Here is a 19,232-nt window from a genome sequence, read left to right on the forward strand (position 1 = left end):
CAAGTTAATGCAAAATAAGGGTAGCCTGCACAAAACCCTTTTCTGTGTCAGCACTGCTCTGATCCATTTGCACTGGAAAACCCGCAGTAATGGGGACGGATGCTCGCAGTGCGCCCATAGGGCTCAGACGAGGTCGGCGTCATGTGGACGAGAATCCAACAGAAGTGCTGCTGTCTGAGCTAGAAAGCAGCCGGGATTGTTTCCTTGGCCGCCCGCACCCCCGGCTCGCTGGAACCGACAGACTTTTCTTCTCTCTGCATTTCAATGACTGTGCCAATGGGCAAGCGGGAAAAGGAATATTAATGGTACGGCCTGGGAGAGGCTCCGTACCTACCGCGTAGCAAGAGGAGTGCGGCCCCGTCCTCCTCCGGGGGTGCTTTCCGCCCGCAAGCCCCCCCACCCCTCCCCCTCAGAGCACTGCCCGTCGGTTTTGGGGAGGGGTTCTGCGTGAAGCCCCCAGCGCGGTGACTTGCATCTTCCCCGGCCCCGGGGGCAGCGCCCACAGCTCCGCGTTTCCACTCAATCCCTCCGCACCCGCGCAGCCACCGCGCGCGCTCACGGGCACGCGCCCCGCCCGCCGCCCCTCCCGCCCCGCGCAGCGGCACGCGCACTGCCCGCCGCCCCCCGCACGCGCGCGCTCCCGCCGCTCCCGCAGCCGCCGCTCCGTCCCGGCCGCCCGGCGCTCGCCGCCGCCCTCCTTCCGCCTGCCCCCTCCCCTCCCCGCCTGCTCCCAGGTAGGGTCCCCAGGGGTCGCCGCCCGCGGCGGGGAGCGAGGGGCCCAGTGGCTCTCTAGCGGACGCGCCGTGGCCCCCGGCGGCCTGCGGTCCCCCCGGCGTGTCCCCCGCTGAGGCTAGCGATGGTGAAACCCCGCGCTCTGAGACACGCATCTCTCTCTCTCTCTCTTTTTTTTTTTTTTTTTTTTTGGGGGGGGGGGGTGGGGGGGGGAGGGGGTCTTTTTTTTTTTTTTTTCATTTTTTTCCCCCCTCATCTTGGGGCTTTCAGCTTACGGAAGAGGAAAGCATCTGATGCGTCTGCTCACATGCCACTTCTGATCATCCGTTGCCTCTTTGCACAGAGCACGATCGCCGGGGAAGATGGAGACGCACTAAGTTGCCCGTAGCGCGAAGTGCTGCAGGACCCGCCGCTCCGCTCCGCTCCCCGCGAAGTGACACCGCTCCCGGGTGAAGTTGGAGCGCGGCGGCGGCTGAGCGCGGCTCTGTGTTTCTCTCCGCGGCTTGTAGGTGGTGCGGAGCGCGGCGATGAAGAGTCAGCCGGCACCCCGCGGGACGCGCCTGGTGCTCCTCGCCCTGCTGGCGTGGCTGCCCACAAGGTGAGGATGCTCGGCGTGTCTTTCTGTGCAGCTATATACACTGTGGACTCCTAAGGATAGGCTTGCATAAAAGTAGAGTGCGGAGTAACGTAATAAAAGCCCTCTCTTAGCTGTTTGCATGCAATGTTACATAGTTTCCAGAGCTAATGCTGTGGGAAAAGGTGGGCTCTAACGTCTTGTCCTGAAGCAGATTGTGAACCTGTGTTTGATTTCATTGTGCCAAGGAAGAACCGAGTTTTAAGTGCCTCGTTGTAAATTAAGAGCTTAAAGCTTTATTGGAGTTACCCTATCACAGCGATACTGTGCCATGCAGAGTAGTTAAGATGGAGAACAGATGATTCTGAAATCAAATAGCAACTTGTAGTCTCTACAGTAATGGCGATTTTTCTGTTCCTTTTTAATTATTATTATTTTTAGTTCGGGCACGTCTATTTCTTGGTGTCTTTTTTTGGTCAAAATAACAGAATTTCAGATGACACTTAAGCTTTACACCTCTAGGTGGAGGTAGCATACAACTTCACAATCGCTTACAATAAAACAATGCCTTCATTTAATAATCAACTTTTAAATTTTGTTTTAAGTTCTCATTTTTAGAGTGACAACACAGCAGAAGATAATTTTAATCAAATAATTAATTTTGTGTTTCCCACGGTCCCTAAACATACAGGTGATTGTAGTTTATAACTTTGGTTTACTTACTCTGGTTCTCACTGCAGCAGGTCTTGCCCTAGAATGGTACATGTCATAAATAATGCAGTTTCCCTCTGCATTCGGTTTTTTCCTCTACTTTCTAGAGAACGAAATGAATTCCTAAAACTGTATTTCCTATTTCACTTTGTGCCTAACTATGGTGCAATATTAGTTGAGTCACAGTGGGCCAGATCCTGCAAACCCTACTCAAGTGAGTAATCGCACTGACGTCAGAGAGGCTGCATGCGTAATGAAGGAGTTTATGCCAGAGTAAAGTTTGCAGGATCTGACCCTAATTGGATATAATTGAATGAACCAGTTTTATCATGGCATCCTGACTTCAAAAAACAGTTACCTCTCAAAAATAAGCTTAAAAATGGCAGATGCACAGAACACAGAAATGCAATTTAGAAATGTAACTATCCAGTAATTAGGAATCAACTCACAGAACAGTCGTTTTACTGATATTTTGGTATTTGTTTTTTACGTTATCTGACTGTGGTTACCTATGTGGTCTGTGTAATGGAAAAACAGACTGCGATGATTTACATTTAAATACTTCCTCCATGCTGTTGAATCAGGGACCAGAATAATGCCATGTTTTTAATCATTTTATACTTTACGTGAAAGAAAGCATCACGTATACCCACTTCTTGTTTAGAGTAGGAAAACGTGCTTGTCTTTATGACATAATTATTCATCCAGAATGCCCTATTCAGTAGCTTATTTAGAGATAACAAATACTCAAAATTTCAGCATAAACAAGTAGATGGCTGCAAAGAGTACAAATGTGGCACTATGCATGTAGCGTATGATCCCCTGCTTCCTCGATTTTAATACTCTGGTTTTAAGTAGGTGAGACAGATGAGCTCAGCTCACGCTTTTCACATCCAAAGTACTTAAAATTTGCATGTCTAAGGGTTTCTGCGTGGAGAGTTTCCCTAGTACTTGAACCCTCTTATTTGCATGCCCAGGTCTGGGAGGACTGCTTTGGGCTGAGCAGCAGGTTCCTGCTGGAACGCCTAGTGTTTTCCATAAATACATGGTCCAGAAAGGCTAGAACATCTATTTGCTGGGAAATTTTGATCCAATTGGTGATTTGTAGATTCTTCTTAATGCTTCATTTCTGATTTTTTTTTCTATCAAAGTTCTATAAGATTTGCCTGCACCCAGTGGAATATCAGGTAGAGCTTTCTGTATCAAGACAGTATTTTAAAAACAGGAAGGCTATCTGCAGCTATCCTGCAGCTTGCTAGTCAGCATCGTTGTTCCCACCCACCAAACACTGACATCAGAGGACTCCCTGAGCATGATTGCTGGAGTTTTCCCTCGTTAGTTCCTCTGGTCATGTACTTAACATGACCATTGGGTGGAGGCATATCCACAGGATTTATCCGAAGATAGGGTACGCTTAAGTGAAGACAGGACCGAGCTGGAAGGAGACAGTTTTATGTGTGAGAAATGGGGTTATCACTTAGTAGTGTGGAAGTGACATGTCGGGGGGACCTGGGGATCTCAGGCCTTTGTACCTGGCCAGCCAAACCTGTCAGTGGAGCTTGTAGTGGTCCTCCTTGCATTACAGCATTGACTGAAATTAGAGACTACTGAAAAATGACTAGCTGGAAATTTTAAGTGGTATGCCATAGATCGTTATGTTTTTGAATGTGTTATACCTATATCATGCATTTATAGATTTTTAATTACACCCTTCAAAAAGGTAAATATTTAAGGCCAGCCTTTAAAAACTGTATGTTGAATGTACATTAAAACTTACCTAGCATCTTCTAAATTGTAAAATGTCCGTTTAGATCAGTGCTGGCTGACTCCCTGGAAGATGAAGCTAAGAATAACATCACCATCTTTACAAGAATTCTAGACAGACTTCTGGATGGTTATGATAATCGTCTTAGACCTGGATTAGGAGGTAATAAAAACAATTAAAGATTGATTTTGAAAAGTCAGTTTTAATGTTCAGATTTTATGCAGTGATTTTCTTCCTTTAGGATTTCTTTTTCCCCTAACCACTGCTATGTATTTCAATAAATTATTTATAACTCTATATTCACCCATGAATCATTTGAAGTTTGAGGAAGATAACATCTATGAATGGAAAGGAGGCGCTTTCATACATACGTGTTAAGTAAAGAGGAAAAAAATCTGGAGATTTAACATAGTGAAATGGAATGAGAACAGAAATAACATCTGAATATGTTATTCCAGTCAGGGAATTTTGGCTGAGGAAGAAATGCAGGCATGATTCCCTGCAGTGTGATGAGTGTATGTTTTAGAAATCTGAATAAGTGTTTGTTGTTTGTTGTTTTTTGGTGTGTGTGTGTTTTTTGTTTTTTTGTTTTTGTTTTTTTAACTGTGTGTAAAATTTACATTTTAGATTTACTCCTTGTCCCAGTAAATCCAGTGGGAATTATGTATTTTTCACTTCCTTGAAATTAGGGTATGATGGATAATTTGCTTTTTTTCCCAGATACCTTGCATGCATTTGGTCATTTGAAGAAAAAAAAGGGGATGTGTTTGTGTGGGGGGGAAGGAATGCTGGAGGACAAAGTTCGCTGTATTGTGCCATGGCTGTCAGTTTGGGTTGGGTTTTTTCTTCCTTTTCCAAAATGTCAGTTAAGCTGTATACCAGCTTGTATAAGTATGCAAACAAGGAATTTAAATAATTTGTTTGGTCTGGGAAGTGCTGCTGTGCAGAATGATCTACATGGTATGGGGAGGGGTATAATGTTCTGATTTTGATACTATGTTGTCTACTATTATTATTTATATGTCAATTGTACCCAGTAACAGAAATATTTATGTATCAATAACAACACTACTGTTATTATTCATAACAGCTTTGATAATGGAAATTTTCATCCTGGAGGCTGTTTCAGCTTGCTAAAACTAATTCTGGTACAAAATTCCTGGGAGCCATTTCTGCTCCCGTTGATTTCAGTAAGATCAGGATCAAAACTAGAGATCTGCTCTGACTTCTGTGGAAATTACACAAACAACTCAACTTGGCCAAATTAGGGGTTAGTTAAAGCTCACAGTTTTTAACACGCTTCCATCCTGATCTGTGGCTCTGCTGCTGTTCTGGAGAACCTTGGCTTTCATCTGGCACTGCAACTGGCTGGCAACAGCTTCCTCGTTATATATCTATACCTGAAGTATCTTCTCATTTTCACTTCTGGCCTCTGGTACAGTGGAGGCTTGTGAAACAGTCTACATTCAGGACTTCATAATTTACATAATCTATAAAATGAGACGTACAACTGTAAAGGTATGGGAGTCTGTATAATGATATTTACATGGAGATTCAATTTCTTTGCAGAATACTTGATTTTAAGAACTAGATATGGTATGAACATACGGTGCCTTGCAGCTAATTTATAGAAATATTTAATATAACGAAATTTGAGTTTCATTTGTAGGGCTTTTAAAATTATAATTTTATTAAAAAAATATTGAAAAATTATTTTACTGTTTACAGAAAATGATATGCCATTTTATGAGAGCAGTTGACAGTTCCTTTGCATATCATGTATTCATTTGAATATTAAAAATTAGATTGTTGATAGCATGAAATCTAAAAACTACTTTTCTCACATTTTTATTTTATATTTTTTCATCACATCAACTTCAAAATACCTCCCTCTTTTTCTCTGTCAGGCCTCCTAGTTAATTAAAATATGCTTTGGGAGCATAAAAATTAAAGAATTAACATCTGTTTGGTATTGGCATACACAGCAATCAACCCATGCAGAACATGTGTGAAATGAAACAGTGTAATGCATATTAAACCGTGATGATTCATGATGCATTAATGTTAATCTACAGGAATACTTCAGTTGTGGATTGGTGGATTCTGATAGTTTAAAACAACACTTGTAAAAATCAGCTCAGATAATCCATGATACTAAATATGCCAAACAATGTTATTGGTAATGCTTAGTAATTATGGAGTAACCTATTTCAGGAATTTTGTAACATTTAATTCCCTTTTCTTTATTAATTTGTATTTCAAAAAGAAAAATGAATATTATTATTCCTTTTTTTTTTTTTTTTTAAAGACTCTGTGCTTAGTGAGTCCTAATAGTTTCTGAAAGTGCTTTTGCATAGACAACAATATTTTGATCATGCTGTATGTCATTAATTTAATACAACTTAGGTTCAGTTCTGTTCCAGTTGCATTCATATGATTCTGGAATAATTTAGTTGAAACAGTAGAACATTTACATTGCCATAGCAGCTTCACTGCTAACACTGAGAACACAATGTAGTAAAACAAAACTGTCCATGGCCTGAGATGGATTCTTTTAAATTCTTTTGTGAAAGCAAGTGTTGTTCACCAGCCCACTTTCACTTGTTGTGAAGGACATTTTCATACCCGTCTTACAGCAAAATTTAGCTCATGGTAAAGAATTATTCAGCTCACAAATATTTTTAATAGCAAGTGCTAGCTAGTTATTTTAGCTAATTGTTGACATTAAAATAGAAATGTACAGGCTCTTTGAAAGGCTGTATAAAAACTCAGTAGTTGTTTGAAAATTTGTTCTTGATTATGTTTATAGATGTTTACAGAGGTAGGTTTATAAATGTTTTTACTGAGGGACTTTGTGTGGGTGTTTACAGTAGTATCTTGATGCTTTACTGATACACAGATACACCTCAGAACTGAATTATTTGGTATGCGCTATTAGGACAGCTTTAACTTTCACTGTTGTTGCAGCACTCTTGTAAAAGCAAGTTATGTCTGTTGGAAACTTCCTAACAGCTGGGATTCTTGAGTGATGTATGATCACTGTAGCGATGCAGTAACCTGCAAAATGGGTGTGGGCTGGGAAAAGTAGACACTGCATTGTCTCTTGAAGTCAGAGATATCTCATATTGCTGAAGTAATATCCAGACGTATTGCATGGATGTATATATGTGGGGGTATTCAAGGGGAGATAAGATTTTCTCTGTACTCATATTATGCTAAGCACTGGATTACATCTGGAGCAGCCTTGACAACCTTGATATTTTTGATATGATCTATTTTACCTGAATATTCCATGTAATTTCTGTAATTTCTCAGATAGAGCTACATTCAAATCATCTGTATGCTCTCTCTTCTTTCCTTTGTCATTTGATCAGCCATGATTAAAATAAACAGGGCCATAGAATAAGACAGTCCCCTCTTTTGATATGTGCATTAAGCATTGTAGCAATAACACACCTTTTTGTTTAAACTATATTAAACTAAGTATGAAAAGAAGGAAGTAAAGGAGAGAGGATGGAAATGTTGATGGGATTTTGATACTGTGTTGGATACTTCAGTAATCTTACCACATCTAGTCAGACTGGTTTCCTTTCTGACATTTGAATTTGCTCTATTGCAACAGCCATAGAGTTTTTGTTGATTCCCCTCTCCCAAATTATAAAATATGATTGAATACATGAATTAATTAAAAAATAAAATGTTTTAAAGTATTAAATAGCATTTGGATGATGAAAGAACAGAGAACTGAGCTTTGTAGCTTGGATACATGATTTTCAGCAGCTATCCCTATCCGATCTCATGCATGCCAAACCTGCCCACGACAAGGACCAAGTGAGGTTTAAGGTCCCTTTCAACCCAAGATGTACTATGATAATATTGACATAGAAAGGAGATACACAAATTTGTATCACTGGAGAATCTTTCCATGAACAAATCAGTTCCATCAACTTCAGGAACAACGTTGTTGTAACTAAGATCAATGTTGGTTATAAAAAAATTGAAGAAAATAAGACACTAGGTAGGTGAAGACTAAATGACACTGTGATTCCATTTTGGAGGATCCATCTTAGCTATAAGATGACTTTCAGATGTTAGGATTGCTTTATCAAGAATCTCCATTACATTTCACTTATAAACATACTGAGATCTTTTTCCACATTTTATAAATAAATTGAACAGGAAAAACAAAGAGAACGGAGAAGAACAAAGTGAACACAAGGGTATGATCGTCCATTTTTGCAATATTAGATATCTATTATTGCACTGAAGTGTTGTAGCAGTGTAAGGAATGAAACTCACTGATTAAAAGTTGTGTAGTGTGCTCACTAAATGAACTAAAAGGGGATATTTCTTTTTTTTCCCCAAAGCAAGAAAGCTGTGTATATACGTGTGTATAAGAGTTGTATGTCTTCAGTTGCCAGGAAACAAGGCCATCATCACATGCTGATAATATGGAACATGCTAAGTTTAGGGCAGTATATTTATATGTTGCTGTGATTCAGAGTGTTTTGAATCAGTTTCAGAAACTTTTGTAACTGCTTTAGCAGTTCTCCAGCTGGAGATTAAAATTTTAGATGTATTTGACAATCTCATTGTGCTTCATACACATTCAGAGCAGCATAAAAGAAGCTCTTGGACTCCTGGACTATTTTTACTGCAGAACACTACAGGGAAGCTTTCACTACTGGTTTTAAAGGAAAGCTTTTGCTACCGTTTGTAAAAGAAAATGAGTACTGTTCACTTGCACAGTCTAACTGCTACCTTAGACCTTCTGTGTATGCTTTTCTTTAAGGATTATATGGAATCTTACCATAATGCTTTTAGAGGAGTCCAAGAGAGACTCAGATTTATTTATGTTAGAGTTGCAGGCAACGTATATCAACAAAAAAAATTACTTTGTAAACAGATGGAAAAGCAATAAGGAGGAAGATAAGAAAATTGCGTTTAACTGGTTATCTAGGACATGCAAGCAGTGCTAAAATCCAGGAACAGAACTAACTCAGTAGATGTAAGCATTCTAGGGAATGAATCATTATGGAAGTGGAATGACTGAAAAAAAAAAATAACCAACCCTCAGCCTTACTAAAAAACAAATCAGTGAAAATATTATAGAATGGAGTACTGACTGAGGAACTTTTCTTTAAGGTGAAAGTTGGTGGATAAATCAGCAGTGAAGATATGAAAAATAAATTTATTATGACTGTGAAAAATATTGTGACTGTAGAAAGTGCTACACAGTGCAACATAGCAAAATGTTATGCTTCACAACGCTTAATAAAAATCTACATACTTTACTGTGATGTCTATATACCTATAAGCGATCTTATTTAGAGGATCTCCCAGTTCACTAACCATGTGTATTCTGTAATTTTTGTTCCTGGCAGAGTATCAGCACTTGCTTCTAATACTAGGAATTATGCTGATGACACCAAGACTGTATAAATGGTATTAAGAAGGCATGAAAGAATGTGCTATGGTATTTGCAAACTCCTGGGGAGATCATTGTAACTCATTATAAATCAGATAGACAGGATTGTTTAGCTGTTCAGCCAGATTTTATAGGCTAAGACAAACAATACTTTTCTTCAGTGATAGATTCATTTTAGGTTACCAAGGAATTTGTGCAGTCGAGTGGCCTTGCAGATCTCCAAGGTGTTTACTGCTTGCCACTAAGACTTCCTACCATATTGTAGAAATCTTACTGACAGTTTGCTATCCATAATAAGGATTTGTTTTTCACTCAGGTTGACTTGTGTTGGTAGACAAGGAGAAAATAACTGCAATACTAGAGTTCCAAAATTTTTATAACACTTCTGAAATGATACCATGTATGAAAGGCACCTGAATTGGAATCATCAGTATTGTCTCGATAATTGAACTCTGACACATTTTCAGGAATGTTTAAGTATATTAGAAATTCATCCAGGAGATATTTGGTCGATATTAGTGGATTTTCTGTATTTTTTAGTAGTGGATTTGATCTAAATGTAAAGTGAATTTAAAATGTGTAAGTATGTCGCTTACAGTGAAAAAAAGTTGCTCTATAGCAACAAATAATAAATTTCATAATGAAAAAGTAGTACTATGGTTTGCACTAAAAATGTACTTATAAACAATATCAGGAAATACTTTAATGCTTATTGTTAAATGAGCAGTCTTGGAGTATTCTGTTTTGTTTATTCTTCATATAGGACACATACAGAAGGTTCTATTTCAAATCTTATATTTTACACCAAAATAGAGTGCTATCTGAAGAAGAAGGATGTCCTTCCTGTCCTTCAGGAAGTTGGTAAGATGGATCTTACAACTATGTTAAATTTCAGGAAAAATGATAATTAAATTTCACTTTATATCAGTCAACATCATTGTTTTAGTTGTGTTAATTTATGCTCATGCAACAGTGACCAATCTTTAAGCAAGCCATAACTATTTCTTTCAAGACGAGTTTTTGTCAAAAGTGTTGACATTTTATTTTCAATCAAAATAAAGTACATGGGATTAAATAGATATCAGAAGACCTTCAGCTTCCTTCCATAGAATGAATTTAGGTGGTTTTTTTTTTGTTTTGTTTTGTTTTGTTTTGTTTTTAAACCTAATTCTTACAGCCTCTAATGGCAAATATCTATTTAATTCTATTTGCTGGATTTTAGCACCTCAGGAGTAAAAGAAGCCATGAGATGTACTGCTTACTATGTGTTTATAGTCTGCATGATATAACAATCTTCTGCTCCATACTAAGCCTGATTGTGACAAAATAATGTAAAAATACTATACTTATGAGTCATAATATAAAATGTTATAAAAAAGAGAAGAAATCTGACTTCTTTTCACCTTAGCTTTAATAAGTAAGCTCATTACTACTAGGCCAAAGGTGGTGATTTTCATCACAGTCCCAGAAATGATGGTTGATCATAGAAGTCTTAAAATCTCCCATCTTTTGAAACGCAGAAAAAAATAAATAGATAAAATATGATCTGGTCAACCTGACCTATCCCCAGAGTTGGCTCTTCTTTGGATCTTCATATGTCCTTTTCAAACTGAGTTGTTCTAAGATTCTGTGACTTATAGCCATCAAGACATTGAAAGAATGGCTGAAGTTTGCCATCTTAATTGGCAAGTGTGAAAAAACGAATTTTAGAACATGAATTCTGGAAGACATAGCAGAATGAAAGTATATGCGTTGATGAGAGACTGAAAATTCGCATGGACAGATGAACGCACACTGTTATACAACAGTTTATTATTCATAAACCATCTACTGTGGTGAGTAGTTTTGGAGCAAACAGGAAGGCTCAGGAGAAATGCAGAGTACATATGTGTTTTGATTTCCCCAAATTCAGCAGAAACTGGGACTTGGCTAACTGTCTTAAAATGGCTGTCCACCTGTTTTCCCACCATCACCATAATCTGGAGTCCTGAGGAGGTTTCAGTATGGGAAAGCATATCTCAAAGCAGAAGCGCTGCATTTCATTGGATCATTTAATATCTAATAAAACCTGACTGGAAAGGTTGATAATGGTGCAAAGGTAACCTTCTGGCTAAATAAAAAAAAAGAAAGGTCCTTCTCTACCCACAAATTGTATGGCCTTCTTTTTGTGCCAGTACAATTTTGTTAACCTTGTCTAGTGGTCTGCTATAGGTCTATTGCTTTTGGTAGTATTCCTGATTACGTATTACTACTTCTGTTTTCCTGAAGAACCATCATTTCACGACAACTTATATCAATAATCTTCTCAATGCACAAACTAGTTCATCCAATTTCTAGAATTAGTAGTATGTAGAGAGAGAGGTATTTCATCAACATGCAATAGAATACTCAGATTGCCTATACATTAAGGCTGCAGCTACTTTGTTTTTTGCAGTATCTCTGCATTAATTGTTGGTATCTCATGGTAGCTCATGCTAATGGCTACTGTTAGGTTTTAATAGTAGCTTCAAAGTCTCTAGGAACAAACGGATATGAGACAGAACATAACACTACTTTTTAACAAGTTAGTATTATTTTAGCACATGACAAGGTGAAAAAACACTGTGAGCAAGGAACAGGGAAAAGGGCAGGATGTCGGGCTAAAAGAGATGGAGAGTGGGGGACAGAGAGCAAGTAGTGACATTAAATATTGGCCACTTCTAAACAACTGGCAGATTAAGATAGCGGAACGATATTTTTTTCAAATACCCACTGGAAAATTGGAAGTGGAATAAAATAATCAGTTTCACCATTACAGTGTACTCATGTATTTAAATTTCTGACATAAATATTTTTCAGTTATGAGTCATCCGTCTCAAAAACAACTGTACAAGGTATTTCAGATACAGTTTTGGGCTGCTGTACAGTTCAACAGCCTACTAAATTAAAGCATCAAGAGAAGATTTTGAATTAATATTATCAAAAGTCTAATATATTTTAACGATAAGAATCAAAACACTTTAATATGTCAAGATTAATCTTTAAATACATTTTTATGTCTGTTCTTTCAGGTTAATGCATGAATTAAATTAATTACAGGCTGAAGCAAGTTTTGTTTATCACTATTATCCTAGTAATAATTTGCTTTATAGTGCAAGATATGTTAGCACTAGTTTTCTGAAATTGTCTGTACATTAGGAAAGCATGATTCTGCTAATCTTCTGAAAGTGGTTTTGCTATTTTAGAACCATTTGTATGATTACTTTGTAGCATATAACTCTTGATTTAAATTCCATAATTCCTTGCCATATGTTGAGAGCTATTTAATAATTAGAGCACTTAACTCAGTGCAAGTAGCATAAATCAATTTCCCTCTTAGCTGAGATTATTACACACATCAAAGGACATGAAACATTTCAGTAAAGTTGAGGAGCTACAGATAGAATTTATTTTCATCTGACAGTGGTTTGCCTGTATGTACATGTGTTGTTGTCCTGTGCATGCATTTCTTATTGAATTAGTAGGGATCCTGCATCGAAAGTCCTAATCTGCAATTCACTCAGGAAAAGCATGAATATGCTGTCTGCTTACTCTGTTGTTTTTTTTTTGTTTGTTTGTTTTTTTGTAGAAACTTTGTCTCACAGTCTTATAATGTTATGATAATAGAATTGATTACAATCCAAATTCAGTGCTATCATTTTGTTCAAATATACAGTTCAGTAAGAATCAGTCAAAAACTGATGTATGCTATAAAATGTACATCTTCTTTATACATCTATAGCAGCTTTTCCCACAGCGATGACACTGCAAATACATCGGAAAACTCAGATTATTTTGCAGAATGTACAACCGTTATAGGATGAAGTAACTGGGAAGTATAATCTACCACTTAGTGATGGAAAAAATACATGTCTTTAAGCCCATATATCATGCTGGGTACTTCAATGGGCCACATAATTTCTAATACTGGTTTGACTTGAAAGAATCATTGACCAATTGATTGATCAAATCTAGGATCAACTTGGTCACTTTGGATGGAGAGGTTTATATAGAAAATATGTTCCAACAGGAAAGTTGACTTCTACATGCACTGCTTTTTGTCAGTGTATGGGAACTGCTGAATCAGGGTCTGAACCTCTGATTGACCACCTGAGGTTAGCAATGAGTGAGCCCTGAGAGCACAGGTGAAGGCAATTCACTTGCGCTTCTGGAAGGGGTGAAGCCTGGCTCCACCTCTCCTAGACCTGTTTAAGAGCTGACTACAGGAGGGAAGGATCTCTTTTGGTGATTGTTCCTCTTGGACTCTTAGCAAGCTCAGGATAAGGTTAAGCTTTTCATCCATTCTTCTTTGGTGTGATAACCTGTTTAGTCTCACTTTCCTGTATATTTCTTAATTACAACATCTGTATATTCGTGGATTATACAGTCAGATTATTTTTCCTTGATGTGTACAGAGTTGATTGCATTTGGCATCTTTCCTGTGAATGTAGTTTCCTTGATTTACCCATTTGTATTTATCATGTCTTTTGTTTTAATTTTGAAAATTATACCTTCTTGATCCCTTAAATACCTGACTGGTGGAAAAACAATGTGTTGTGACTGGAAAATTGTACTGTAATTAGGAATACCTCATCTCCTTGTTAGTCTCCATTTCTTCATTCTAATTCTCTCATCTAAGGGGATAATTGTCTATCAGCACATTCCCCAATTTTTCTTTTTTGCATCCATTTTGAATCGTTCTGAGATAACAGATTCTTCTGCCAGGAGATTGGGATCCATTTTTGTTAACCCTTTAGTCTGAGTCATTCAGCACATCAAAGAGCAAAAAGAGAGAGTCTGTGTTTGTCTTTGAGAATTTAGAGGTAGGCTGAGTAGAAAATTCCTGCCCTGAATACATCAGCTTAATTGTCTAGATATTTCTTTCTGACTGACAGTATAATGTTTACTGTAGATGCCTTTTTATTCTTAGTACTTGAAGTCACTTAAATTTTTCCATAGTTTATAGGCTCATTGAATGAGGAATAAAATTCCTTTGGATGAGAAAAGGCTGGGGAACAAACATAGTCTGGAATATATAATTAAGCAGAAACAGAAGTTTCAGTCTTAGATTCGGTGCTGTGTTTGTAAAAACCCTTCTGTCATCCTGAAGGCATGCTGTGGCATTTCACTGTAGGTCCTTATCAGTGCCCACAATGTTAACTCAGTAAAAAACAATTAACTACAAGATCTTTAAATGTGAACTTGTTTGTACATTGCCACCTTCAGTTTCTGAACAGCGGTTTTCCTCCAGGAAAAATTAATAAATAAAGATGAGAGGGTGAAATATAAATGCCTGAGATAAGGCAGTGAATTCATCCCAAATAATATCTTTCAGTCTGTGGGGTGTTACATGCTATCATAGAGTTCTTTGCTCTTTTTACCAGGTATTTTGTCTTCAGCTGATCAGAAGAAAAATGAATAGATAATCTCTTTTGCTACTGCATAGCATAAGTAAACTTAAACTAACCTACTGTTTTAAGATAAAATAATAAAAAACATATCCATGTGTGTAAGCCTGAACAGGTTTTGAAAGCTTCATGGACAGCTAGAGGGAGATTCTTTTGTCACAGCAACCATAAAAGACAAATTTGAGGCTGCTTAATACAAACTCCGGGAGTACTGTGGGAGCATATTTTAGAGGACGTTCTGGGGAATGCTGATATCTGTAAAGCAACTTGGAGACATTCAAGTGAGTCAGCTATGGTAGTTTTGTGGTGTGCATTACACAATCTTCTAGTAGGAACATTTTTATTATTAACTAGGTAGCAAAAGAGCAACTGACAATTCTGTAACATGTTGAAGTGGGTTTTAAAAAAGGTTGCCCTCATAAATGTGTTGATATTTTTAGTTCACTTGTGGATTATTTGTTTAATTAAACTACTAATATGAATCTCTGTTGGATCAAAGCATGAACTCATTGCTTCTCCTGTTTAGAAAAAAGCTTAATATCCATGGTCATCCCATGAATTTTCTTGCTAAACCAAATATGTTAGAAGTTTTTTTTTTTTTTTTTTTTAAAAAAAAGACATCTTGCATCAGCAGCCAGACTGATTAGTGCTGTCTCTCAAAGACCATATCTCTCTTCTTCCTTTCTCTGTGTATCAGCAATTGCAGGGATCAAGAAATTGTAAAGAATGTTTCTCAGTTCTCACGAAACCTGTCTGCTTTGAAGTGTTAACATACAAATTGCATTCAGCTGACTTGAGAAAGTCCACACTAATTTTTTTGAGAATGTTAGAGTAGACTAGGTAAATATTAATCTCCTGTGTTTTATTGTTATTTCAGATATCTTAAAATAGGATCTGCTGAGTAGATGATAGGTGGGTTAGAGTGGTGTCTATTATTTTTGACTGCATGCAACAGTCTTCTGAAATGGTATTATAACAGAGTCCTTTCTTCTCTTGCTCTCTGATGTTGTGCAGAAAGTTTCATACGCTAGAGAGAATGGAAAGAGAAGGTAGTAATGGCTCCCAGTCTCCTGACAGAAGTGGTCTGAAGAATGCTATTTCAAGACAGCTAAGAATGGAAAAGAAAGAGCAATATTATCTATTAAAAATATGTTCAAAGCTCCTGCAGCAAGGAGATACACTAAGAGTGCCTACTAGTATACAGCTGCATTAAAAAAAAGGCAGAACCATTTTCTACCATTGATTCTTGTCATGCTTGAATGCAAAGCACAAATCTAGCAAATGAAAAAAGAACTGTAGATCTATTTTTAATGACTGTACAATTTATAACCATGTACTACTGGATCTGAAAGGATCTTCATTTTCAATGCTTTCTTAAGTCTGTTGATCCCCACAGGGGCATGTGAATTTCATGCCTTGTTCCGATAGCAGCAAGCCTTGGGAAGATGCTGATTACTGGTGACAATGAGTGCTTACCACCAGAACATAGGACTTTTCTTCTCAGATTTTATCCCAATATCTTTTATCTCTATGGTTCCAGCTCTTTTTTTTTTTTTTTTTTGTGGCTGACTACAGTGGAAGTTATTCTCCAGAGACTCCACCTGAAGCATGCAATCATCATAGGAAGACTTTTTTTAGCTGATGTCAGTGAGCTATGACATGCCACTCACATGTTAATTAAATAACTAACAGCATGATAAACACTTGAATGTTTCAGCTTAGAAAAAATTATGTGGTCCAAAGGGTGCAATCTTGTACGTATTGTGTGCATTACCACAGTTTTTTGGTGACTCTCTCTAGTGTGTTTCTATGAGTTTTGCAGCCATCTCACAACTTCTGCCACAGATGGGGCCTCTTTCAGGGAATTATAAAAATCTACTTTCGCTGAAAGATGAAGTAGAGCTGCTTCTTTTAATTAATGCTTTTACTGTGAAGCTGACAAGTTAACAGCATAAACCAAAGCGATTCCTGAAATCTAACCTGTGAAAAATCTATATTGAGTGACCTTGTTTAGAAAAACAATTGGGCCTGTATACAATATGGTTTAATGTTGATGTTTTATGTCTCATTTGAATTCTGTGTAGCTTTGATTTGCAATTAACTAGCAGCTAAAATCAAGTGAGTCAGGTCAGGAGTTGCTGTACAGTAAAGTTGTACCTTAAAAAGTCCAGACTCAGCCACTTCATGAGAGAGAGAAATTTGAGAGATTCTGCTGTTTTAAAATAATATTAATTTTATGAGTAGATGTGATTTGGAGTACAGAAGGGGCTGGCAATGTGAGTATGTCAAATGTGGTGATTTGGAAATGCTGTGACTTGGAATATAGCAGAGATTAAACCTGAAATCATCCTGAAAGTATTTGACAGGATGTCCAAACTTTAACTATCAAGGTCACCAAATTCAAACACTTTAAGAAGAGGGGGGAAAAAAAATCTGAATATAAATTTCTAAAATCTGAAATAATTAACAAATTTGTTCTGCCTTACCTATGTGTTACAGTATCCTTTCTAATAAGACAAACTTCTATTGAAATGTTTTTATAGAAATAATAACTTTGCAATCCCTGCTTCTGAGACAACATATATTCAACCTGGTCCAAATTATTACTGCTTCAGTTTGTCAAAGTGTGTTCCCTTCCATTTCTGTTCTTGATCTTTTTATCTTTCTCTATCTCATTCTTCACACAGTGTTGAGGTTTCATTTTCTTTGTCATGTTCATCCAGTTGATCTAAGCAATGCAGTTGTCCCATTTATTGCTCAACTTGGTTATTATATGCAATCTCTTTGCAGCCTAGTAGAAGCTGTACTGTCTAAAGGGATGCAGCTTAATGCTGATGTTTCATCTTTCATATGAATGCTATGTACTTCTGATTTCCTGCCAAATGTCTTGTCTAAGTTCTTTTTACTTTTGTACTTCAGTCTTTCAAGTAGCCTATCTCAGTAAGACCACATTTACTCCAGCCAAACTTCACTATATTTTCACTTTCATGTTTCTGTTGAACTTTATTACTCAAATTAAAAATGCCTCACACTTGTTTTCTTAGAGCACTTTTTTTTTTAATTAAAATGGAACAAATGGAAATTTAATGGATTTCGAGGAAGTCTTAGGTTTATCCCTATTTTTATATTGTTTCTCCCTTTGTAGCATAGTCAAGACTGCAGTTTATAATTACCCAACTGTCTTATTTTTATACATACAAATCATTCAAGTTATAATAATGTCTTTACAATGAACCTCTGAATTGTAGGAATACTGTTTAAAAGATGAAGAAAAAATCCAGAAATATGTCTAGGCAATTAATTGCTATTTTAATCACTTGGCAATTCATACCTCTAGGACTGAAAAAAAAAAAATATTGCTTGAGGTGCCAAAAGACTGTGAAATTCAGCAATAATGGCATTTGTTTTTGTGCTTCTGAATTGCTTTGAACTGTCTCTTGTGTTTAAGTACCAGCAGAATTCAAGCTAGAGATTAATTGTCCTGATGTGATATGAGCTGCACCAGTCACAGTGGCTTTCTTGTCAGGAATGCATTGCATTTTTGCTTAAATGTTATTTATTCTCTACTTGATTTGGAAAATTTATCTGAATCTATGTCTCCTGATTTCCAACTAGACACAGGACTTTTAGTCATTCTGAGAGAGTTGCCTTTTCCACTGGGGATGTTTTAGTTTCTATTAAGCATCTGTGTACATATCAGACTGTGGACTGAGACCTGTATTTTGTACTACTAGTCTGTAGAACCATTCACAGTCTTCTCCAACTTGTCCCATACAGACTTATATTCAGCAGTGTCTAGTCTTTATGGTGTCATGTCTCCTTTGTGGAATGTGGGGAAAGATAAGTGTGTTGATAAACCTTGGAAATTGTTTGGATGTATCCTTAACAATCTGCAGAGAGAGCTCATAAAGCTAGTAAAGTAAGTGGGTTCTATCCAGCTAAGCATTTAATATTGCTAAACAGAGGCATGCAGCAGAAGCTATTTCTTGCTCGCACAGGGAAAGCATCTAAGTCTGGGCTGGAAAATATCATGTTTCCATGCTTTCTTTTCACAGTGGTTTTTCCCCTCCTCTTGCTATTCCTGCTCTCCTGAAACATGAGTGCTAAGATGAGCTGATAGCCTGATATGGTGATAACCTGTAAGAGTGATAGCACCTCTTGTCAAGTGCATTATTTAAATTAGATGCATGAACTCGGGTTACTGTGTATCTGGCGTGACCACAAAGGTGAAATTTCTAAGATAGGACGTGTTGCCTCAGCCTTTGGGAGGAATTGTTCTGCTTTGTATAAATAATCAGATATTGAGCAGAGACTTCGATTTATGTCTGCCACATCCTGTGAGTACTGCTAAGCTGTGGAATCACTCTCTTGTTTGTTTTCTAGCTTTATCTCTGTCTCTTTGGCCTAGTAAATCTGTAATTTTGCATAGTTTAAGGAATTCACTGGGACTTGGTTGAAAGACAGTTATTTAAGCTGCTTGGCAGTATCAGGATATTTTTGCCTTAAAGTGGTAATATAAGCAGCCAGGGAATTTTAGGTACTGTCAGCGCTAGACTGGACTTTGGGACTAAGTGAGATTCAAACAAACTTAAGTCC

The 19,232-nt window shown here is 37.5% G+C and overlaps 1 protein-coding gene across 2 annotated transcripts in view; it reads left to right on the forward strand.

Annotated features, from left to right (window-relative positions):
- The first annotated feature begins 648 nt into the window (after window positions 1–648).
- GABRA2 (gamma-aminobutyric acid type A receptor subunit alpha2) overlaps window positions 649–19,232 on the forward strand; it is a 51,725-nt gene continuing 33,141 nt past the window's right edge. The window contains exons 1-3 of one of the 2 annotated variants that reach the window (XM_048942594.1): window positions 649–734; window positions 1,242–1,330; window positions 3,829–3,944. In XM_048942594.1, the coding sequence (XP_048798551.1) occupies window positions 1,260–1,330; window positions 3,829–3,944 (187 nt within the window). In that variant the 5' untranslated portion in view covers window positions 649–734; window positions 1,242–1,259. Of the gene's footprint in view, window positions 735–1,241; window positions 1,331–3,828; window positions 3,945–13,444; window positions 13,514–19,232 lie in introns of those variants that run through there. The other variant, XM_048942595.1, reaches the window with a different exon arrangement.

The sequence above is a fragment of the Lagopus muta genome, chromosome 4 (assembly GCF_023343835.1).
Source record: "Lagopus muta isolate bLagMut1 chromosome 4, bLagMut1 primary, whole genome shotgun sequence".
NCBI lineage: Eukaryota > Metazoa > Chordata > Aves > Galliformes > Phasianidae > Lagopus > Lagopus muta.